The sequence below is a fragment of the Capra hircus genome, chromosome 9 (assembly GCF_001704415.2).
Source record: "Capra hircus breed San Clemente chromosome 9, ASM170441v1, whole genome shotgun sequence".
Taxonomy (NCBI): Eukaryota; Metazoa; Chordata; class Mammalia; order Artiodactyla; family Bovidae; genus Capra; species Capra hircus.
The window spans coordinates 56904188-56930246 of record NC_030816.1 but is presented as its reverse complement, the minus strand read 5'-3'; the positions used below and the strand labels follow the sequence as shown (position 1 = coordinate 56930246).

At 39.1% G+C, this 26059-nt stretch overlaps 1 protein-coding gene across 1 annotated transcript in view; it reads right to left on the bottom strand.

Annotated features, from left to right (window-relative positions):
- Window positions 1–26059, bottom strand: part of ENPP3 (ectonucleotide pyrophosphatase/phosphodiesterase 3) — an 89672-nt gene that overhangs the window by 57243 nt on the left and 6370 nt on the right. Inside the window, exons 3-5 of the mRNA XM_005684756.2 lie at window positions 14423–14545; window positions 4784–4909; window positions 1209–1269 (exon numbers count right to left, since the gene is read on the bottom strand). Coding sequence (XP_005684813.2) covers window positions 1209–1269; window positions 4784–4909; window positions 14423–14545 — 310 coding nt within the window. The remainder of the gene's footprint in view (window positions 1–1208; window positions 1270–4783; window positions 4910–14422; window positions 14546–26059) is intronic.

Sequence of the window (26059 nt, the reverse complement as noted above, 5' to 3'; positions counted from 1 at the left end):
TCTCCTTGCAGTCCAAGGGACTCTCAAGAGTCTTCTCCAACACCACAGCTCAAAAGCATCAGTTCTTTGGCACTCAGCTTTCTTTATAGTCCAACTCTCAAACTCATTAGCACAATTCTGATTTTAAAATTTATGTTAATAAATATGGCTTCAAAATAATCTTGCAGCTTAAAAACAGGGTCATACATCTATGCAATCAGGATGTTGATTTTCTTCTCACATGAAATCTTCTGAACTTGGCACTATTATTATTGCTATTATTATTATTACTATTATTCTGATTTTACAGATAAAGTTTAAGGAAGTTACTAAGGCAAAGTCCTAAGGAAATCGGGACCCAAACTCAAGTCTTTTTTTTTTTTAATTCTAAATTCTTTACTCTTCTAACTAGAAACTTCTGAAAAGGATAGCTGGATCTGGTATAAACCAAAGTAACATGATATACAAATAGACACATTATCCACACACATTTTTTTAAATGAAGTAATATTATCTGAAAATGTCTCCATCAATTCTTTCTATAGCCTGATAGTATTTTCTCTTTCTTTTGTCTCATTATCATGTTCCCACTCACTGCTTGGGCCAGAAGAGTGAAGCAGATGAAGGGCAGAAAGGAATACCAGAGGCAAAGGGGAAATCCACCTTGACTGCGAGGGGACATGGGGCATACTTCCGGGGCTGGACCAAGTCCAGGAGCAGCCATCATAAACATGTGAAGGAGTTCATGGGAAGGTGGGGTGAGATGTGATGCCTCACATGTTCATCACCCATGCCCACCTGACAGAGTTTTCCTCATCCATTCTCCAAGGTCCACCTTGCACCGTGAGGCCTTCCATGGACAATTCTCTTCCCTTTCCCTCAGTGAGAATAAATCTGAGGGGCCAGGATGACAATGGAAAAAGAGTTTGGGCTAACGTCATTTAGATCTAAATTCTAGTTCTGATTTTTATAGGACCTTGGGATGTGACTACAGATACTTCAACCATTTTTTAAGTCATTGTTGTAAGATAATAACTTAACACAAGTTGCTTTGTAAACAATAAAGCAAACCAAAGTGTGTTGTGAGTTGGAAGCTACAAGGAAGCTAATCTTTTGTTAATTGTTTTGTTTTCAAGTGTAAACATGGTGGAGGAAATTTCGTCCTGCCTTAACTACATTTCCACGTTCCATCTATTAAAGGAGGATAAACACGGCCGTGTCCGTCTCACCCTTCTGGGCACTGAAGCTGCTGGGCTGTGCTGCACTCTTCTTCCACCCATGGGGTTTCTCCTGAAAAGCATGAGATCAACATCTTTAGACAAGAAAAGAGAAGCCAACATTCAATGGATTCGATCTTTCCAAATGACTTAATTCATGCTACTCCAATGACGAAATTCAAACAAAAGGTGTTAAATGCTAGCTCACATGTTGGCAAGGTCAGTGCCTGTAGCAATTTGCACATATCAGTAATCTATACTAACAATATCAAGAAGCCTATCTTTACAAGAAAACAAACGGAATTCTTTTAGCTGGAACGGGACAATTGCTTCTTTCTTTTTTTCCCCCCAAATGGTTTTTTTTTTTTTTTCCCCCTTGAAGACAATGCTTTCCCAACCACTAGGAAAAAATGAGCTTAATAAATGAAAGTGTTAATCACTCAGTTGTGTCTGGCTCTTTGCAACCCCATGGACTGTAGCCCACCAGGTTCCTCTGTCCATGGGGTTTCGCAGGAAAGAATATGGGAATAAACTGCCACTCCCTTCTCCAGGGGATCCTCCTGACCCAGGGATCAAACCTGGGTTTCCTGAACTGCAGGCAAATTCTTCACCAACTGAGCTACCAGGGGCCCTTTAATTGACATAGGTATATAGTCTAAAGAAAAATGAAAAGAAAGCAAGAATAAAGGAGAAATAACCAAGGAGAATAATTGATATTGATATTAAATGGGAAAAATTGAACAAATTTTTAATATCATAACTTAAAAATTCTCACTCCATGGATGTTTCTATTTATAGAACATTTCAGCTCATTAATGAAGTAGAAATGATCTAATATGAATGCCATCATTTGCAACTCCTAATGGACTATAGCCCATGGGTCACAAAGAGTTGGACACAACTTAGCAACTCAGCACACATGCAATGGAGCCATGCAATCATCATACATGCCTAACATGACCAAAATAACCCCAAACAGACAGATATGGCTCTTGATGGAAGTAACACCACTACTTGTGAAGAATGCATGATAGATAGATAGGTAGGTAGACACTTGAATCTGAACAGTCCTCTAATTCTAACTACCAGTTTGCAGGAAATATGCGAGAAGACAAAATGCTTAAGTCACAGAAGATCCAATCTACAAATCCCAGACTGGAAAATTCTACAGAATAAATGACTCCTTTATCCAACATGTGAATTGCAGGAGAGGAACTAAAGGAAGGGAGAACCTATTTTTAAGGGACTTGAAATATATCAGCCAATTGAAATGTCTGAAATCTCTTTGGACCCTACTTGAAACAAATATTTTTTAATATCATGGAACAGAAAAATCTGAACACAGATAATAAATATTATAATTTCTAAAGACATTTTTAGATATATTGATGTATTCTAATTTTGTTAAATGTTCATCTTTTTTTAGATATATGCTAAAAATATTTATAGATGAATGATATTAACATTAGGATTTCCTTTGATGTAATCTAAAATTTTGAAAGCTAGGTTGGGGGTATTTTATTAAGAAAAAACTCCAAAACTTGAAAATGAGCAAAAGGAGAACTGATAATTAGACTTCATTTTAATGTTATGCTGCTAATTATTATAATCTTAAAAACCCCTCTCTGGATTGTCTAGTTGCCTAGAAGTATATACCTTTATCTAGCTTATCTTTTAGTATTTATTTTACACCTTAGTAAGGATAGCATTTTGGAGGAGGAAATGGCAACCCACTCCAGTGTGCTTGCTGAGAAAATCCTACGGACAACGGAGCCTAGTGGCGCCTGGTGGGCTAAAGTTCGTGGGGTCACAAAGAGTCGGACAGGACTGAGTGACTGAGTATACACACAAGGATTCATTTAATCAGTAGAAAACTAATAACAGTGTAACTGATTCTTGTCTGATAGCAGGTAAATTGTCCTGTAACACAGCAAATCATTTGTGTCCCACCAAAAATTATATCTTTAGTGATTTTGTTCCAACATGCTTTCAGTTCTATGTATACTTAGTTTCTGAGCCTCTGAACCAGCTTAAGACTCCAATCAGCTATCTCCTTAAAGAGTTAATGACTCTTTGATATATTTGCTTTGTATTTATTAGAGTCATATTTTTATCTTTTTGAAAATTTCACTGTGTCGGCATGAGACAAGAATGGTCATGAGTTGATCATTGCTGAAGAAAGGTGACGGACCTATGGTAAAAACATACTGTTCTCTTCCATCTATACATTAGAAATTAATCTTTTTTTTCAAAATTCTAAACTTAAAATATAAAAGTAACTAGCTGGTTTCTTACACAAAAAATTATTCAAATTCCCTCCAACTCCTGCCTGGAGACACAATTTTGGCAAGAATCATTTACCTCTGTGAAGTGTTGAATTCTTAGAGTGAGAAAACACCTTTGTTTAAAAAATAAAACTGAAATGATTCAGGGAACACTATCAAAGTAATTAATTAGTGGTAATGGTAAACTTCAACAGTGCCTGTAACAATCGCTTTTGTTTTTGCTAAATTCAAGAAACACTGTGCAATGAATTCAGTGAGAAAATTTACCACATGACCAGAGAATCACTACTGAGATAAAAAATTAAGAGTTATAAAATTAGGGTGGAAGGCAGGAGACTACGAAGGTCAGAGGCAGTATGGTCAGTGAACTTATTAGAGAAACAAGCAAACTGGAAACTATACTTGCTTTGTGAATTTAGATGAATTTTTAATGACACAATATTCACTGTTAAGTACCAATTATTATTTAAAAACAGACTTACCATTTGGAGCTTTTACTTTCCTTTCTGATTGCCTTTCTTAGCTGATAGTCAATTATATTTTGCATAAAAACTGATTTGTCCATTAATGCAAAACCTATTTTCTACTAAGGGATAATAATGTTTCTACTATAACATTTTCTTCCTATTAAAAAAAATCAAAATTCAATTTAATCTCTTTTTTGTCTAAAGATATTACACATGTTGATTATGAGAAAAGGGTTGACAGCAATTGCTTCAGCAAAACTTGAAGAAATTTTGTTGCTAAATGTATGTGTGCATTTTTCTTAAGTCTCATCAGATATTTAGAGAGATTGGTGATTTTTTTTTACTCTGCACCCCTAAAGTAGCAAAGCAAGTGAAATCAGGCATTGATAACCTGGATTCTCATCTTGGCTCTGCATGACTTCTCGCCAGTCCTAAATCAGTCATTAAACCAACCACTCAGGACATAGTTGTTTCAACAATCCTATTGGTTCAACCAACTGCTCTTTGGGCCAGAGAATCTTGTTTGCGATGTTTTAACTTTAGGATCTGCCATCCCATGTCTCAAACCACAAGGATGCCTACGATAGTCATTGGACTGAAAAAGATCTTGCTCTACAGACAACATGGAACGTTGAGTGTTTTCTTCTATAACATCTATGCTATGAGCTCATTTTCTCTATCATACACAAAACACATTTCTTCTCACAGTAAACACATTGTGTCTTTTCTTCCACACAGAGTGGCTAAAAATTCTTAAACTGGTTTTAATATTTGCAGCCTAGGCCAGCTCTAATGTCACTGAACTCACGGAGGCAAAGGGGCAACACCTGCTTACCTTGGCAAACAGTGTTATAGTCAGCACAGCAGTCTTTCCTCTGTAAACAGTCATCTGAACAAGAGCAAAGGCTGGATTCCAATCTGGTCTCCCCACAGCGAAATTTATTGCACGTCCATATTTGAGCTGAAGAATTACACATTTCAGTTTTGAGCATACAACTTCTTTTAAGCATCCAATACCAAAAATATAAACTTCATGCATTTCTTCTTGTATTATCATACAGTCAAATGCTTAGTTTATCTGCATCCACCAATGAAAATACATAACACAAATAAGGGGGCAATCCACCACTTTTCCTCTTTTGGCATGGGTGGCAGAGAGGAATGTAGCTTTATAAGCTGTGTTTCTGGTCTACCTATCAGGTACACCTCTGAGTTTGGAGAAACTGAACACCTGTCCTATTCCCACCCAAGGATAAAAGAACTACCAGCCTTGAGTGACCATTTCCACCCAAAAGCAGCCTGCCCAGCCTGATCTAAGGACCAACATCAAGGAAGAGGCAGTGAAACAGGAGTAACAGGAACATGGTCAGGTCTGTAAGCACATAGGCAGCCAGGGTACATTCCAGCTGACAGTAAAGAATGGTAGATCAGCTCCCCAACGTGCCTCTGGTATTTTTCCAAGATAAGCACTTAATGTGAGATCAGTTTCAGTAAATTTAGAGATTGTTTCCTAAAGGGCCACCTGCCAGGAAATGGTGACTGGCATTAATGTCAGCCCTATGATCAGACAAACGCATTGGCTAGGTGACAGCTGTATGTTTCAGTCATGCAGTGCTCTTCATTCTTCATTATATACTATGTACTTAGAAAGAAAAGATTTTTAATAATGAATCAAAGGGAATACAGAGCTTATGCATACTGGGTTATCTCCTCTACCTCAAGCCCTTTTCAGAATAATGTAAGGAGCTCTACTCTTCTAATCTTCATTATCATTAAACCACTAGACACGCCACCACCACTTCCCTTGACTTCCTAGAAAATTAGATATTGCAAACTAAGCTGTCTCTTCCACCTCAAGAACAATGTTTCTCCCAATTAAAATAAATAAAATTTTTTAGGAGAACAGCATAAAGATGGCAGAGGAATAGGATGGGAAGACCTCTTTCTCCCTCACAAATTCCTCAAAAGAACATTTCATTGCCGAGCAAACTCCACAAAACAACTTCTGTAGGCTGGCAGAAGACATCAGGCAACCAGAAAAGCAGACCATTGTCTTCAAAAACAGGTAGGAAAAAATATAAAAGATGAAAAAGGAGACAAAGGAGGTGGGGCGGGAGCTCCGTCCTGGGAAGGGAAGCCCGTCCCAGGAAGGAAATTTTAAGAAGAGAGGTCTCCAAACACCAGGAAACACTCTCCCTGCCGAGTCTGTGGCGAGCCTTGGAAACACAGAGGGCAACATAACAGGAAGGAAAAATAGATAAATAATTAAAACCAAGAGATTACAAGCCCACCAGTAACTCCCCCAGTGGAAAAGCAGCACAGACGCCTGCATCCGCCATTGGGAAGTGGGGGCAGGGCAGGGAAGCGTGGGAGGCACGGGCTGCAGAGCTTTGTAAGAATCAGGCAGGAACGCCCCACGCGCAACCAGAACGATCTAACTTGGGCTAGCAAACCAGACTGTGGGATAGCTACCACGCGAAAAGCTCGAACATAAGACACCGCCAGGACCGAGCACAGAACAAAGGACGGAACGGAAAAAGCCGGCTGCAGACCATCCCCCGCCGGGGACAGGCAGCCAAAGCCGTAAGGACTGGAAAGGGGCAATTGCAGACCCAGAGACTTTACTTACCTAACTGCAAGCAGGCTTCTTTGCTAAGACTTCTGGGGGTGCTGGGCAGTCACAGTCTGCCTCACGGGGTGCGCCAGCGGTCCACCCAGAAAGCTGAGCAGCAGCGGCAGAAAAGGTGACAAGCTGCAGCGATCGCGCTCGCCAAACTCCTGAGCAACTCGGACCTGGGAAGGGCACAAAGCGCAGTCCCAGCCGAATTTGTGCCTCTGAGCGCTGCCTGAGCGCCGAACCTGAGCGGCTTGGACCGGGGAAGTGCATGCAGACTAGGGCCAGCCCCAGACGGTTCCCGGCTGAACATCGTAGAGCCGGAGCGGTTTGTGTGCCGCGAGAAGGGACAGGTCAAGCGGGGCTGAGACACTGTGTGCACACGACAGTGCTATTTGTTTGCAGCATCCCCCCGCCCCACAGCGCGACTGAACTAGTGAGCCTAAAAAACCAGCAAACAGAAGAAGTTAAACAGAGGGAACCACCTTGGAAGTGATCCCACATGGCCCACAACATCAGAGAAGGGCCAGAAATATTTTTACTATTTTTAAAATCATTCCTTTTTTTTCTTTTTACTTTTTTTTCTAACTTTTTTAAAATTGTTAAGTCTTCTATTTCTCCTCTAATTTTTATTTCTATAACCTACCATTACTATTTAAAAAAAAAAAAAAGACTTTTTTTTTTTAAAGGCAAACACCATATATAGTCTTTGGATGGTTGTTGGTGGTTTTTTGTTTTTTGTTGTTGTTGTTGTTGTTTGTTTGTTTTTTTTAAATAATTCTTGTTTTTTTTTCTTTCTTCCTTTTTCCTTCTGCTTCTTTTCTTTAATATTGTATTTTTGAAAATCCAACCTCTACTCTAGATGTTTAATCTTTGCTCTTAGGTTTTTGTTGTCAATTTTGTACATTTAAAAACCCAAACTTCACTACCCAAGTTTACCTGAGAGCAAGATTACTGGCTTGACCACTCTCTCCTCCTTTGGACTCTCCTTTTTCTCCACCAGGTGGCCTCTGTCTCTTTTCTCCCCCATCTCTTCTCTATCCAACTCTGTGAATCTCTGTGTGTTCCAGACGGTGGAGAACACCTAAGGAACTGGTTACTGGCAGGATTTGTCTCTCTCCTTCTCATTCCTCTCTCTTATCCTCCTGGTCACCTCTGTCTACTTCCTCCCTCTCCTCTTCCCCATATAACTCCATAAATACCTCTGAGAGGTCCAGACTATAGAGCACACATAAGGAAGTGACTACTGGCTAGCTTGCTCTCTCCTCTTTTGATCTCACCACATCTCATTCCAGTTACCTCTAACTACCCCCTCCATCTTCTCTTCTTGTAACTCAGTGAACCTCTCTGAGTGTCCCTCAATGTGGAGAAACTTTTCATCTTTAACCTAGATGTTTTATCATCAGTGCTGTATAGATGGAGAAGTCTAGAGGCTACTGTAAAAATAAAACTGAAAACCAGAAGCAGGAGGCTTAAATCCAAAGCCTGAAAACATTAGAGAACTCTTGAATTCAGGGAACATTAAGCAATAGGAGCTCATCAAATGCCTTCATACCTACACTGAAACCAAGCTCCACCCAAGGGCCAACAAGTTTCAAAATAAGACATACCACTCAAATTCTCCAGCAACACAGGAACACTCCCCTGAGCTTCAATATACAGGCAGCTCAAAATTATTCCAAAACCTTTGATGTCTCATAACCAAATACTGGTCACTCCACCGCACTCCAGAGAGAAGAAACCCAGCTCCACCCACCAGAACTCCAACACAAGCCTCCCTAACCAGGAAAACTTGACAAGCCACTGATAGAACCCCACCCACAGTCAGGAAGCTCCATAATAAAGAGAACTCCACAAATTACCAGAATATAAAAAGGCCACCCCAAACGCAGCAATATAACCAAGATGAAGAGACAGAGGAATACTCAGCAGGTAAAGGAACAGGAGAGTTGCCCACCAAACCAAACAAAAGAGGAAGAAGTAGGGAATCTACCGGAGAAGGAATTCCGAATATTGATAGTGAAAATGATCCAAAATCTTGAAATCAAAATGGAATCACAGATAAATAGCCTAGAGACAAGGATTGAGAAGATGCAAGAAAGGTTTAACAAGGACCTAGAGGAAATAAAAAAGACTCAAAATATAATGAATAACGCAATAAATGAGATCAGAAACACTCTGGAGGCAACAAATAGTAGAATAACGGAGGCAGAAGATAGGATTAGTGAAATAGAAGATAGAATGGTAGAAATAAATGAATCAGAGAGGAAACAAGAAAAACGAATTAAAAGAAATGAGGACAATCTCAGAGACCTCCAGGACAATATGAAACGCTCCAACATTCGAATTATAGGAGTCCCAGAAGAAGAAGACAGAAAGAAAGACCATGTGAAAATCCTTGAGGAGATAATAGTTGAAAACTTCCCTAAAATGGGGAAGGAAATAATCACCCAAGCCCAAGAAACCCAGAGAGTCCAAAACAGGATAAACCCAAGGCGAAACACCCCAAGACACATATTAATCAAATTAACAAAGATCAAACACAAAGAACAAATATTAAAAGCAGCAAGGGAAAAACAACAAATAACACACAAGGGGATTCCCATAAGGATAACAGTTGATCTTTCAGTAGAATCTCTTCAGGCCAGGAGGGAATGGCAAGACATACTTAAAGTGATGAAAGACAATAACCTACAGCCCAGATTACTGTACCCAGCAAGGATCTCATTCAAATACGAAGGAGAAATCAAAAGCTTTACAGACAAGCAAAAGCTGAAAGAATTCAGCACCACCAAACCAGCTCTCCAACAAATTCTAAAGGATATTCTCTAGACAGGAAACACGAAAAGGGTGTATAAACCCGAACCCAAAACAATAAAGTAAATGGTAACGGGATCATACTTATCAATAATTACCTTAAACGTAAATGGGTTGAACGCCCCAACCAAAAGGCAAAGACTGGCCGAATGGATACAAAAACAAGACCCCTCTATATGCTGCTTAAAGAGACCCACCTCAAAACAAGGGACACACACAGACTGAAAGTGAAGGGCTGGAAAAAGATATACCACGCAAATAGAGACCAAAAGAAAGCAGGAGTGGCAATACTCATATCTGATAAAATAGACTTTAAAACAAAGGCTGTGAAAAGAGACAAAGAAGGCCACTACATAATGATCAAAGGATCAATCCAAGAAGAAGGTATAACAATTATAAATATATACGCACCCAATATAGGAGCCCTGCAATGTGTAAGACAAATGCTAACAAGTATGAAAGGGGAAATCAACAATAACACAATAGTAGTGGGAGACTTTAATACCCCACTCACACCTATGGACAGATCAACTAAACAGAAAATTAACAAAGAAACGCAAACTTTAAATGATACAATAGACCAGTTAGACCTAACTGATATTGATAGGACATTTCACCCCAAAACAATGAATTTCACCTTTTTTTCAAGTGCTCATAGAACCTTCTCCAGGATAGATCACATCCTGGGCCATACATCTAAACTTGATAAATTCAAAAAAATCGAAATCATTCCAAGCATCTTTTCTGATCATAATGCATTAAGATTAGATCTCATTTACAGGAGAAAAACTATTAAAAATTTCAACATATGGAGGTTGAACAACACACTTCTGAATAACCAACAAATCACAAAAGAAATCAAAAAAGAAATCAAAATATGCATAGAAACTAATGAAAATGAAAACACAACAACCCAAAACCTGTGGGACACTATAAAAGCAGTGCTAAGAGGAAAGTTCATAGCAATACAGGCATACCTCAAGAAACAAGAAAAAAGTCAAATAAATAACCTAACTCTACAACTAAAGCAACTAGAAAAGGAAGAATTGGAGAACCCCAGAGTTAGTAGAAGGAAAGAAATCTTAAAAATTAGGGCAGAAATAAATGCAAAAGAAACAAAAGAGACCATAGCAAAAATCAACAAAGCCAAAAGCTGGTTCTTTGAAAGGATAAATAAAATTGACAAACCATTAGCCAGACTCATCAAGAAGCAAAGAGAGAAAAATCAAATTAATAAAATTAGAAATGAAAATGGAGAGATCACAACAGACAACACAGAAATACAAAGGATCATAAGAGACTACTATCAGCAGTTGTATGCCAATACAATGGACTACGTGGAAGAAATGGACAAATTCTTAGAAAAGTACAATTTTCCAAAACTGAACCAGGAAGAAATAGAAAATCTTAACAGACCCATCACAAGCACGGAAATTGAAACTGTAATCAGAAATCTTCCAGCAAACAAAAGCCCAGGTCCAGACGGCTTCACAGCTGAATTCTACCAAAAATTTCGAGAAGAGCTAACACCTATCCTCCTCAAACTCTTCCAGAAAATTGCAGAGGAAGGGAAACTTCCAAACTCATTCTATGAGGCCACCATCACCCTAATACCAAAACCTGACAAAGGTGTCACAAAAAAAGAAAACTACAGGCCAATATCACTGATGAACATAGATGCAAAAATCCTCAACAAAATTCTAGCAATCATAATCCAACAACACATTAAAAAGATCATACACCATGACCAAGTGGGCTTTATTCCAGGGATGCAAGGATTCTTCAATATCCACAAATCAATCAATGTAATTCACCACATTAACAAATTGAAAAATAAAAACCATATGATTATCTCAATAGATGCAGAGAAGGCCTTTGACAAAATTCAACATCCATTTATGATAAAAACTCTCCAAAAAGCAGGAATAGAAGGAACATACCTCAACATAATAAAAGCTATATATGACAAACCCACAGCAAACATTATCCTCAATGGTGAAAAATTGAAAACATTCCCCTAAAGTCAGGAACAAGACAAGGGTGTCCACTTTCACTGCTACTATTCAACATAGTTCTGGAAGTTTTGGCCACAGCAATCAGAGCAGAAAAAGAAATAAAAGGAATCCAAATTGGAAAAGAAGAAGTAAAACTCTCACTGTTTGCAGATGACATGATCCTCTACATGGAAAATCCTAAAGACTCCACCAGAAAATTACTAGAGCTCATCAATGAATATAGTAAAGTTGCAGGATATAAAATCAACACACAGAAATCCCTTGCATTCCTATACACGAATAATGAGAAAGTAGAAAAAGAAATTAAGGAAACAATTCCATTCACCATTGCAACGAAAAGAATAAAATACTTAGGAATATATCTACCTAAAGAAACTAAAGACCTATATATAGAAAACTATAAAACACTGATGAAAGAAATCAAAGAGGACACTAATAGATGGAGAAATATACCATGTTCATGGATCGGAAGAATCAATATAGTGAAAATGAGTATACTACCCAAAGCAATTTACAAATTCAATGCAATCCCTATCAAGCTACCAGCCACATTTTTCACAGAACTAGAACAAATAATTTCAAGATTTGTATGGAAATACAAAAAACCTCGAATAGCCAAAGCAATCTTGAGAAATAATAATGGAACTGGAGGAATCAACTTGCCTGACTTCAGGCTCTACTACAAAGCCACAGTCATCAAGACAGTATGGTACTGGCACAAAGACAGACATATAGATCAATGGAACAAAATAGAAAGCCCAGAGATAAATCCACACACATATGGACACCTTATCTTTGACAAAGGAGGCAAGAATATACAATGGAGTAAAGACAATCTCTTTAACAAGTGGTGCTGGGAAAACTGGTCAACCACTTGTAAAAGAATGAAACTAGATCACTTTCTAACACCACACACAAAAATAAACTCAAAATGGATTAAAGATCTAAATGTAAGACCAGAAACTATAAAACTCCTAAAGGAGAACATAGGCAAAACACTCTCCGACATAAATCACAGCAGGATCCTCTATGATCCACCTCCCAGAATTCTGGAAATAAAAGCAAAAATAAACAAATGGGATCTAATTAAAATTAAAAGCTTCTGCACAACAGAGGAAAATATAAGCAAGGTGAAAAGACAGCCTTCTGAATGGGAGAAAATAATAGTAAATGAAGCAACTGACAAACAACTAATCTCAAAAAATACAAGCAACTTATGCAGCTCAATTCCAGAAAAATAAACGGCCCAATCAAAAAATGGGCCAAAGAACTAAATAGACATTTCTCCAAAGAAGACATACAGATGGCTAACAAACACATGAAAAGATGCTCAACATCACTCATTATCAGAGAAATGCAAATCAAAACCACAATGAGGTACCACTTCACACCAGTCAGAATGGCTGTGATCCAAAAGTCAGCAAGCAATAAATGCTGGAGAGGGTGTGGAGAAAAGGGAACCCTCCTACACTGTTGGTGGGAATGCAAACTAGTACAGCCACTATGGAGAACAGTGTGGAGATTCCTTTAAAAATTGCAAATAGAACTGCCTTATGACCCAGCAATCCCACTGCTGGGCATACACACCGAGGAAACCAGAATTGAAAGAGACACATGTACCCCAGTGTTCATCGCAGCACTGTTTATAATAGCCAGGACTTGGAAACAACCTAGATGTCCATCAGCAGATGAATGGATAAGAAAGCAGTGGTACATATACACAATGGAGTATTACTCAGCCATTAAAAAGAATACATTTGAATCAGTTCTGATGAGATGGATGAAACTGGAGCCGATTATACAGAGTGAAGTAAGCCAGAAAGAAAAACACCAATACAGTATACTAACAAATATATATGGAATTTAGAAAGATGGCAATGATGACCCTGTGTGCAAGACAGGAAAAAAGACACAGCTGTGTATAATGGACTTTTGGACTCAGAGGGAGAGGGAGAGGGTGGGATGATTTGGGAGAATGGCATTCTATCATGTATACTATCATGTAAGAATTGAATCGCCAGTCTATGTCTGACACAGGATACAGCATGCTTGGGGCTGGTGCATGGGGATGACCCATAGAGATGTCATGGGGATGTAGGTGGGAGGGGGGTTCATGTTTGGGAACACATGTAAGAATTAAAGATTTTAAAATTAAAAAAATAAAAAATAAAAAAATTAATAAAATAAATAAAATTTTTTTTAAAAGAACAATGTTTCTCAAGGTGTGTTCTATGGAGCACTGGCATCAGAATCACCAAGAATCACCAGCTTTCTATAGGAGTCATGCTCTCCAAGAATCACTAAAAATGAAATTAAATAAGATGACAAGCCATTGGAAAACTTGCCTTTGAAATGCGTATAATTTGACAGTATTTTATCTGCTGGAAACTGTTATTCCTCAACCTCAACTAAACAAAGTGTGAATTCTATCTTTAGAATACCGAAAAAGAGGACAGGCTAATACTAGATCCTGAATACAAGGTATTATGGGCTGAATTGTGTCCCTTCCCAAAAATGCTGAAGTCTTAACTCTCTTCCCCCATTACTAAGAATGTGACCTTATTTAGAAAAGATTCTTTGCAGACAAATTAAAATGAGGTCATTAGCATGGGTCCCAACCCAGTGTGACTGGTATTCTTCTTGTAACAAGAGGAAATTTGGACATGAACACATGCAGAGGGAAGACTGTGAAGAAATGGGGAGAAGGTCATCTGAAGCTAAGGGCAGATTTTTGAGTTTTGCTGCTACAAGCCAAGGAACACCAAGGATGGCCAGCAACCTACCAAAACCTAGAAAAGAGGCAGGGAATGGATTCTCCCTCACAATTTTGGAATGAACCAACCCTGCCAACACTTAGAACTTGGACTTCTAGTTTCCAGAACTTCTGTGGCTTAAGCCACTCAGTATGTGGGACTTTGTTACTTCAGTCCAAGCAAACTATTAACACACAAGTGTCTGGTAAACATTTGCACATGCATTAATGATCACACAACCAACATGCTAATAAATTTGCTCTCAGAGTTCGTACTTGATTGCACACAGGTGTCTTCAAAGTCCCAGCAGCAGTCGCCTCGGCCTTTACATCCTGCATCACAGCGGCAGCCCTCTAGTCCTCTATGTGAGGCATCAAAGCATTTTTTTCTGCAGCTACCTGTAGGGAGAAGGGATTAGGCAATCAGTGCTCAGCAGTTATCCAATGTCCCAAAGTTTGATGGTGGAAGCACAAGAAGCACCCAGCACAGATTAGGACAGAAAAATATATAAGTTTTATTGCATTGCCTGACTCATGAGTGCAAAGTGATAAATAATGAGTAATACATAATAACTGGTTTTTCCCCAGGACTCCAGAGAAGTCCCAGACTCAAAGACACCAGGGGCCATTAGGAGAGGGTAGGAGGGACAAACAGAGGCTAAATGTAGTGAAACTGGTTGAAAGTCTGGACCCCACCTCCCACTTCAGAATAGAAGGCTCATAATTTGGAAGAAAGTGGGAGGAGTTGCTTTCATCACAGAGGCAGCAGACATGGAGGACAGCCATAATGAGAAAAAAGGATGAACAAGTCTTACTCTTCAATGGAACAGATGGTCACCAGACTTTTGAGTATAGCAGGATAGCATCCAACATGAAGGATCAGGACAAACAAGAGAAAAAGGGAAAACTTTTGAAGAGGAAATAATGCAAGGAGTAGAAGAGTTAAACACACTCACACACGCAATTGATTGAGATGCTCAGAAAAGATATCACATTCATGAAATAAGAAGTAAACTAATTTTAAAAAGGCAAATCATGTTCAGGGTGCTCTTGGAAATAAAAAGCGTGAGAGCAGTAATGAAAAATTCAGTGGAGGGGTGTGGTAGGCAGAATTATGGCTCTCAGGAAGGTTCCCTCCCCTAATCCTCGAGTCTATGAATATATTGCCTTACATGGTAAAGGGGCTTTGCAGATGTAATTGAGTCTACTACTTAGCTGACCCTGAAACAGGGAGGTAGTACTGAAAAGTGAAAACAAAGAAAATAAAAATGATATTGTTAAAGAAATCATAATAAAATTTCCCAGAATTGAAGAGCAAACATTATTACATCAAAATTGTTTACCAAATTTTCACAGCAAAACTCGTACCAAGGTATCAACAGGGTTAGAGAGATCTGGGAAGCTCCCAGAGAAAGAGCAGGAGAAATATATAAAGGATCTTAAGTCAGAATGATATCAGAAAAGCAACACTGGGAGAGGGCATAGGTCAAATGACATGTTGGATACATGCAATAAGTAGATAGGTGCATAAGAATAGGTGCATGCATAGCAATTAGATAGCAACAAAGTTTAGTGAGAAAGTAAGGGGAAAGGTTAATATACCATTTACATAAAATGTCTTTACATTTTTACTTTCATTCTGCTCCTTTGAAACATTTTCTGCACTTGGCTTTCAGGACACAGCAATCACCTGGCTTCCCTCCCACATTCTTGTCCACTCTTTCCTAGTCTTCTTCCTTCATCTTCCAATCCTTTAAGGCTAGCATACCCTGGTCACATTGCTTTAAATCCCACATATGATGCTGGTATTCACCGTGTTTTATGTGCAGTCAGAACTTCCTTGAATGCCAGCCTTATATATCCAACTACTTTTTGACTTTTCTACTTGGACATCTAGTAGATACTTCAAATTTCACGTATCCAAAACTGAGTTCCTGATTATTCCTCCCAAACCAACTCCTTCTACAGTCTTATCTAATCTCAATTATGGAAATTCCATATCAGGAGTTCATGTTGAAACCCTGAGGTCATTCTTGACTATTCTATTTCTTACTCCATATTCAACCTGTTGATACAGTCTATCTATTACATCAAAAGATCTCCAGATCCAAATACTTCTTCCCAGTTACAATGCTACCACCCTGGTCCAAGACGTATGGCTCTTCTATATCATTGCAATAATTTTCTAACTTGTCTCTCTACTTCTAGTATCACTCGGGCATTTATTCAGCAGCCTGAGTGATCACATAGAAAAGCAAACAGGGGGCGGTCCTAAGATGGTGGAGGAATAGGACAGGGAGACCACTTTCTCTCCCAAAAATTCATCAAAAGAACATTTGAACGCTGAGTAAATTCCACAAAACAACTTCTGAATGCCTGCAGAGGACATCAGGCACCCAGAAAAGCAGCCCATTGTCTTCAAAAGGAGGTAGGAAAAAATATAAAAGATAAAAAGAGAGACAAAAGAGGTAGGGATGGAGCTCCATCCTGGGAAGGGACTCAAAAAAGAGAGAAGTTTCCAAACGCTAGGAAACACTCTCACTGCTGAGTCTGTGGTGAGCCTTGGAACCAGAGGGTAACATAACTGGGAGGAAAAATAAATAAATAACTAAAACCCACAGATTACGTGCCCAACAGTAACTCCCCCAGCAGAGAAGCAGCGCAGATGCCTGCATTTGCCCCTAGCAAGTGGGGGCTGGGCAGGGAGGCGCAGGCTGCATTGCTTAGAGTAAGGACCGGGCCTGAATGCCCCGAGGGCAATCTGAGGAAACTAACTTGGGATAGCAAACCAGACTGTGGGATAGCTACCATGCGAAAAGCCCTAACCTAAGACACCTCCAGGCCCGCTCACAGAACAAAGGACTGAGCAGACCTAGCCCAGCCCATCCCCCTGCCTGGTGACAGGCAGGCGAGGGCAGCCAGAGCTGGAAGGGGGCAATCGCAGCCCCAGAGAGGCGTTATCTACCAAAATGCAAGCAGGCTTAGTTACTAACCAAAACTTCTTGGGATTCTGGACGGTCAACATCCGCCTGAGAAGGTGCACCAGTTGTACACCCAGAAAGCCAAGCAGCAGGGATGGGGAAGGTGATAAGTCACAGCGACTGCGCTCACCAAACACCTGGCCACCTGAGCTGCTCGGACCTGGGAAGGGCACAAAACGCAGGCCCAACCAAATCTGCACCTCTGAGGACAACCCGAGTACCTGAACCTGAGCAGCTTAGACCTGGGAAGTGCATGCAACCCAGGGCCGGTCTCAGATAGTTCCTGGCAGAGCAACCTAGAGCCTAAGCAGTGTAGACAGGGAAAGCACACACGCCGTGAGCAGGGGCAAACCCAGTGTGTCCAAGACACTGTGAGCAAGCACCAGTGTTATTTGTTTGCAGCGTCCCTCCCTCCACAGCACGACTAAACGCGTGAGCCTAAAAAAGTGTCCACCACCGCCCCCTGTGTCAGGGTGGGAATTAGACACTGATGAGACCAGCAAACAGAAGAAGCTAAAACAGAGGGAACCTCCTTGGAAGTGACAGGTGCAATAGATTAAAACCCTGTAGTTAGTACCAACTACACAGGAAGGGGCCTATAGATCTTGAGAAATATAAGCCGGATCAAGGAACTATCCAAAAATGAACTGACCTCACACTGCCCGCAACAATGCCAGAGAAAGTCCTAGATGTATTTTTACTATTTTTACTATCATTCTTTAATTTTTCTTTATTTTTTTATTTTAAGTCCTCTATTACTCCTTTGATTTTCATTTTTATAACCTATTATTACTTTGCAAAAAAAAAAGAGACTCTATTTTTTAAAGCAAACTTCATATATATATATATATTTTATAATTCTTGTGACTTTATTTTCTTTTTTTCTTTAATATTGTATTTTTGAAAATCCAACCTCTACTCTAGATTTTTAATCTTTGCTTTATAGTATTTGTTATCAATTTTGTACCTTTAAGAACCCAATCTTCATTACCCATTTTTACTTGGGAACGAGATCACTGGCCTGATTGCTCTCTCCCCCTTTGGACTCTCCTTTTTCTCCACCAGGTCGCCTCTATCTCCTCCCTCCCCCTTCTCTTCTCTACCCAACTCTGTGAATCTCTGTGTGTTCCTGACTGTGGAGAACACTTAGGGAACTGATCACTGGCTGGATCTGTCTCTCTCCTTTTGATTCCCCCCTTTTATCTTCCTGGCCACCTCAGTCTCCTTCCTTCCTCTTCTCTTCTCTTCTCTGTGTAACTCCGTGAACATCACTGAGGGATCCAGACTGTGGAGAGCACATAGGGAAGTGATTACTGACTAGCTTTCTCTCTCCTCTTTTGATTCCACCTCATCTCATCCTGGTCACCTTTATCTCCCTCCTCCCTCTTCTCTTCTCCATGTAACTCTGTGTACCTCTCTGGGTGTCTCTCACTGTGGAGAAACTTTTCATCATTAATCTAGATGTTTTATCATCAGTGCTGTATAGATGGAGAAGTCTTGAGACTACTGTAAAAATAAGACTGAAAACCAGAAGCAGGAGGCTTAAGTCCAAATCCTGAGAACAACAGAGAACTCCTGACTCTAGGGAACATTAATCTACAGGAGCTCATCAAACGCCTCCATACCTACACTGAAACAAAGCACCACCCAAGGGCCAACAAGTTCCAGAGCAAGACATACCACACAAATTCTCCAGCAACACAGGAACACCCCCCTGAGCTTCAATATACAGGCTGCCCAAAGTCACTCCAAACCCACTGACAACTCATAACTCATTACTGGATACTTCATTGCACTCCAGAGAGAAGAAACCCAGCTCCACCCACCATAACACAAGCTTCTCTAACCAGGAAACCTTGACAAGCCACCCATAGAACCCCACCCACAGTGAGGAAACTCCACAATAAAGAGAACTCCACAAACTGCAAGAATACAGAAAGGCCACCCCAAAAACAGCAATATAAACAAGATGAAAAGACAGAGGAATACCCAGCAGGTAAAGGAACAGGATAAATGCCCACCAAACCAAAGAGGAAGAGATAGGGAATCTACCTGATAAAGAATTCTGAATAATGATAATAGTGAAAATGATCCAAAATCTTGAAAACAAAATAATCACAGATAAACAGCCTGGAGACAAGGATTGAGAAAATGCAAAAAAGGTTTAACAAGGACCTAGAAGAAATAAAAAAGAGTCAACATATAATGAATAATGCAATAAATGAGATCAAAAACACTGGAGGGAACCAACAGTAGAATAACGGAGGCAGAAGATAGGATTAGTGAGGTAAAAGATAGACTGGTAGAAATAAATGAATCAGAGGAAAAAAGAAAAAACAAATTAAAAGAAATGAGGACAATCTCAGAGACCTCTGGGACAATGTTAAATGCCTCAACATTCAAATCATAGGAGTCCCAGAAGAAGAAGACAAAAAGAAAGACCATGAGAAAATATTTGAGGAGATAATAGTTGATAACTTCCCTAAAGTGGGGAAGGAAATAATCACCCAAGCCCAAGAAACCCAGAGAGTCCCAAACAGGATAAATCCAAGGCGAAACACCCCAAGACACATATTAATCAAATTAACAAAGATCAAACACAAAGAACAAATATGAAAAGCAGCAAGGGAAAAACAACAAATAACACACAAGGGGATTCCCATAAGGATAACAGCTGATCTATCAATAGAATCTCTTCAGACCAGGAGGGAATGTCAGGACATACTGAAAGTGATGAAAGAAAATAACCTACAGTCCAGATTACTGTACCCAGCAAGGATCTCATTCAAATACGAAGGAGAAATCAAAAGCTTTACAGACAAGCAAAAGCTGGGAGAATTCAGCACCACCAAACCAGCTCTCCAACAAATGCTAAAGGATCTTCTCTAGACAGGAAACACAAAAAGGGTATATAAACCCGAACCCAAAACAATAAAGTAAATGACAATGGGATCATACTTATCAATAATTACCTTGAACATAAATGGGTTGAATGCCCCAACCAAAAGGCAAAGACTGGCTGAATGGATGCAAAAACAAAACCCCTATATATGTTGTCTACAGGAGACCCACTTCAAAACAAGGGACACATACAGACTGAAAGTGAAGGGCTGGAAAAAGATATACCACGCAAATAGAGACCAAAAGAAAGCAGGAGTAGCAATACTCATATCCGATAAAATAGACTTTAAAACAAAGGCTGTGAAAGAGACAAAGAAGGCCACTACATAATGATCAAAGGATCAATCCAAGAAGAAAATACAACAATTATAAATATATATGCACCCAATATAGGAGCACCGCAATGTGTAAGACAAATGCTAACAAGTATGAAAGGGGAAATCAACAATAACACAATAATAGCAGGAGAATTTAATACCCCACTCACACCTATGGATAGATCAACAAACAGAAAATTAACAAAGAAACGCAAACTTTAAATGATACAATAGACCAGTTAGACCTAACTGATATCGATAGGACATTTCACCCCAAAACAATGAATTTCACCTTTTTCTCAAGTGCACATGGAACCTTCTGCAGGATAGATCACATCCTGGGCCATAAATCTAGCCTTTGTAAATTCAAAAAGATTGAAATCAGTCCAAGCATCTTTTATGACCACAATGCAATAAGAGCAGATGTCAACTACAGAAGAAAAACTATTAAAAATTCCAGTATTTGGAGGCTGAACAACACGCTGCTGAATAACCAACAAATCACAGAAGAAATCAAAAAGGAAATCAAAATATGCATAGAAATGAATGAAAATGAAAACACAGCAACCCAAAACCTGTGGGACACTGTAAAAGCAGCACTAAGGGGAAGGTTCATAGCAATACAGGCACACCTCCAGAAACAAGAAAAAAGTCAAATAAATAACCTAACTCTACACCTAAAGCAACTAGAAAAGGAAGAAATGAAGAACCCCAGGGTTAGTAGAAGGAAAGAAATCTTAAAAATTAGGGCAGAAATAAATGCAAAAGAAACAAAAGAGACCATAGCAAAAATCAACAAAGCCAAAAGCTGGTTCTTTCAGAGGATAAATAAAATTGACAAACCATTAACCAGATTCATCAAGAAACAAAAGGAGAAAAATAAAATCAATAAAATAAGAAATGAAAATGGAGAGATCACAACAGACAACACAGAAATACAAAGGATCATAAGAGACTACTATCAGCAATTATCAACTGATATTACTATCAGCCAATAAAATGGACAACTTGGAAGAAATGGACAAATTGCTAGAAAAGTACAACTTTCCAAAACTGAATCAGGAAGAAATAGAAAATCTTAACAGACCCAGCACAAGCACAGAAATTGAAACTGTAATCAGAAATCTTCCAGCAAACAAAAGCCCAGGTCCAGATGGCTTCACAGCTGAATTCTACCAAAAATTTAGAGAAGAGCTAAAACCTGTCCTACTCAAACTCTTCCAGAAAATTGCAGAGGAAGGGAAACTTCCAAACTCATTCTATGAGGCCACCATCACCCTAATACCAAAACCTGACAAAGATGTCACAAAAAAAGAAAACTACAGGCCAATATCACTGATGAACATAGATGCAAAAATCCTCAACAAAATTCTAGCAATCAGAATCCAACAACACATTAAAAAGATCATACACCATGACCAAGTGGGCTTTATTCCAGGGATGCAAGGATTCTTCAATATCCGCAAATCAATCAATGCAATTCACCACATTAACAAATTGAAAAATAAAAACCATATGATTATCTCAATAGATGCAGAGAAGGCCTTTGACAAAATTCAACATCCATTTATGATAAAAACTCTCCAGAAAGCAGGAATAGAAGGAACATACCTCAACATAATAAAAGCTATATATGACAAACCCACAGCAAACATTATCCTCAATGGTGAAAAATTGAAAGCATTTCCCCTAAAGTCAGGAAAAATACAAGGGTGCCTACTCTCACCATTACTATTCAACATAGTTTTGAAAGTTTTGGCCACAGCAATCAGAGCAGAAAAATAAATAAAAGGAATCCAGATTGGAAAAGAAGAAGTAAAACTCTCACTGTTTGCTGATGACATGATCCTCTACATAGAAAACCCTAAAGACAGTATGATACTGGCACAAAGACAGAAATATAGATCAATGGAACAAAATAGAAAGCCCAGAGATAAATCCACGCACCTATGGGCACCTTATCTTTGACAAAGGAGGCAAGAATATACAATGGAGAAAAGACAATCTCTTTAACAAGTGGTGCTGGGAAAACTGGTCAACCATTTGTAAAAGAATGAAACTAGAACACTTTCTAACACCATACACAAAAATAAACTCAAAATGGATTAAAGATCTAAATGTAAGACCAGAAACTATAAAACTCCTAGAGGAGAATATAGGGACAACACTCTCTAACATACATCACAGCAGGATCCTCTATGACCCACCTCCCAGAATATTGGAAATAAAAGCAAAAATAAACAAATGGGACCTAATTAAAATCAAAAGCTTCTGCACAACAAAGAAAAATATAAGCAAGGTGAAAAGACAGCCTTCAGAATGGGAGAAAATAATAGTAAATGAAGCAACTGACAAAGAACTAATCTCAAAAATATACAAGCAATTCCTGCAGCTCAATTTCAGAAAAATAAATGACCCAATCAAAAAATGGGTCAAAGAACTAAACAGACATTTCTCCAAAGAAGACATACAGATGGCTAATGAACACATGAAAAGATACTCAACATCACTCATTATCAGAGAAATGCAAATCAAAATCACAATGATGTACCATTTCACACCAGTCAGAATGGCTGCTATCCAAAAGTCTACAAGCAATAGATACTGGAGAGGGTGTGGAGAAAAGGGAACCCTCTTACACTGTTGGTGGGAATGCAAACTAATAAAGCCACTATGGAGAACAGTGTGGAGATTCCTTAAAAAGCTGGAAATAGAACTGCCTTATGACCCAGAAATCCCACTGCTGGACATACACACCAAGGAGACCAGAATTGAAAGAGACACGTGTACCCCAATGTTCACTGCAACACTGTTTATAATAGCCAGGACATGGAAGCAACCTAGATGTCCATCAGCAGATGAATGGATAAGAAAGCTGTGGTACATATCCACAATGGAGTATTATTCAGCCATTAAAAAGAATACATTTGAATCAGTTTTAGTGAGGTGGATGAAACTGGAGCCTATTATACAGAGTGAAGTAAGCCAGAAAGAAAGACACCAATACAGTATACTAATGCATATATGTGGTATTTAGAAAGATGGTAACGATAACCCTGTATGCAAAACAGCAAAAGAGACATAGATGTATAGAAGAGTCTTTTGGACTCTGTGGGAGAGGGAGAGGGTGGGATGATTTGAGAGAATGGCATTGAAACATGTATAATATCATATGTGAAACAAAAATAATAAAAGAAAAACTACAAACCTTTTAAAACTAAAAAGAAAAAAAAAGAAATGCAAACACCGCCGTGTCATTCTTTTACTCAAAACCTCCCATCAATCCCCATCACTCTCAATGAAAGCTGAAGCCCATATTTTGACCTACCATCCCCTCTATGATCTGACTCTGGTTGATCTCATTTTATGACTACCCTCCCTCTGGTCCTTTTAGTTCTAGCTCACTGATCTCCTGTTATTCTTTAAACAGAACATGCCAGGCAAGAATAGCACTTGCTATTTTCTCATGCCTAAAACGTTCTTTGCCAAAATATCCTTGTTTCTTCCCCACTTCCTTTAGCTCTTTACTCAAAAGTTATTATATACTTCTTACCTTCCCTGGTTCTATATTTCATGTTCCCCTTTTCAGTTTTATTTATTCCTTAGCACTTTCTCTATCATAATATATATAATATATATTGCATATTTTTTTCCTGTCCGTATTCCATGCTAGAATGTAAACTCTTTGAAGGATTTTTGTCTGTTTCTTGTATCACTATATCCCCAGTAATTAGAATAGCACTGAGTACAGAGTCAGTGCTTATTTGTTGAAAACAAGTAAAAAAAGGATGTGCACAAAAAAATGATAAAATTATCATTCAAACTAGAAAAAACTAGTTTAAAAACTTGCACTTGAAAAAAAAAATACTGCCTATGAAAAGTAGGTCAATAAGAGCAGAGAATGGTGAAAATGATCAAGAGCTGGGGATTATGAAACAAGACTCGTGGTGGAAGAATGAGGGGGTGACTATGTTAAGGAAGCTGGCAAAGAGGGATCAGTGTTAAATGCCAATCCCCTGGGCAAGAGGGTGAGGGGAAGGATGGCATATAAGCCCTGAGGGACCAAGATGAAAGGAAGAGAATGAGGAACAATGACTCTGGGGAGCCTGTCAATAGCTGTACTAACATAAGGAAGGGATGGAAAGAGCTGGATTAATTGGAGATTTTGTTCAGAGATTACTATTGCTTTTTGCAATTAAGTTATGTGATTTGTGGGAGGAAATAACCAAGAATTGATGCCCACTTGTATGCACTAACATCAGAATAATACCACCAAAATGGCCTGCCAACATTTGCTAGATCTAGGACTGCTACTGCAGCTCAGAAACACAGCAGCAAAATGACCAGAAAAGATGGGCATTTTCTAGTCAATGCCCATCTCTCAGTTCCACTGCATTCCCATGTGACACTGGGGGAGCTGTGTGTCTGTAAATTAACTGAAAACGTGTTGAAAAATTGCCAGTTAACATCACCAAGGATCTCCCAATGAAGAAGCAATAAGACTTTCTCCACCGGAGTCACATTAGAAGCTGATCAACCAAATGAAAAAGGAGAATAAATTCTCTAACATTTGACCTCATACTGAGAGAGTCATTTTCTAAGCAGGTTGATAAAAAGTCTAGGGGTCCCCAAGGAGAGAGGGGTCTGGAGTGTTCAAGGAGGAATAAAGGACAAACTTCTTTCCTCTCTACATTCCTTAGGATTACATAACAATAATGTATCCTGCTTGAGGACAGTCGCTGGAAAACTTTCTGGCTAATCCTATTATCTTAAAACGTAAATTATGGGAGTAGGTCTAGTGAGGTCTTAACAACCTCCAGACATTCTTTGGATTCAAAGAGTTGACTCATTGGAAAAGACTGTGATGCTGGGAGGGATTGGGGCCAGGAGGAGAAGGGGACGACAGAGGATGAGATGGCTGGATGGCATCACTGACTCGATGGACGTGAGTCTGAATGAACTCCGGGAGTTGGTGATGGATAGGGAGGCCTGGAGTACTGCGATTCATGGGGTCGCAAAGAGTCGGACACGACTGAGCTAATGAACTGAACTGAACTGAACTGAACTGAATAACTAATTAGAGAGTATATAATTCCATTGCTAACACTAGCAAGGGGGTACTCTTTCTGCCCCCTTCTGATGTCTATGTCAGAAGCTTTCTCTATCTCCTTTATACTTTAATAAAACTTTATTACACAAAGCTCTGAGCGATCAAGCCTCGTCTCTGGCCCTGATTGAATTCTTCTCCTCCAGAGGCCAAGAATCCCAGCATCTTTTCGTGTGTCAGCAACAACCTTTCAATACTTTTCCTGAGTAAAAGCGTCTAAACAACACATAGCAAGATTAATAAATATACATAAAGTGCATTTATAGAGTCACTTATAAATGGTTTATTTACTCTTACATGCTAATAGGATATGGCAAAAGACATATGAGGTGTTTTGATGTTTTGAGCTATGAATCTATTTTTTCTTTGCTTCTTATGACAAAAATAATAATAATAATTGTGAAGCTCTTACTGTGCACTCTATTTCAAGAAAGTGGCACTGCTTCACCAAGAAATAACTAGATTTCAAGGATAGGGTAATAGTAACGTGATGTCAAGTACAAATGTGGTGGCTAGAGGTCCTGGGAGTGAAGCAACTAAGACTTTCAAGGCCGAGTTTATCATCTGGTATTAATGATACAGTAGGAGTAGGGAGAGAAGGAACCTT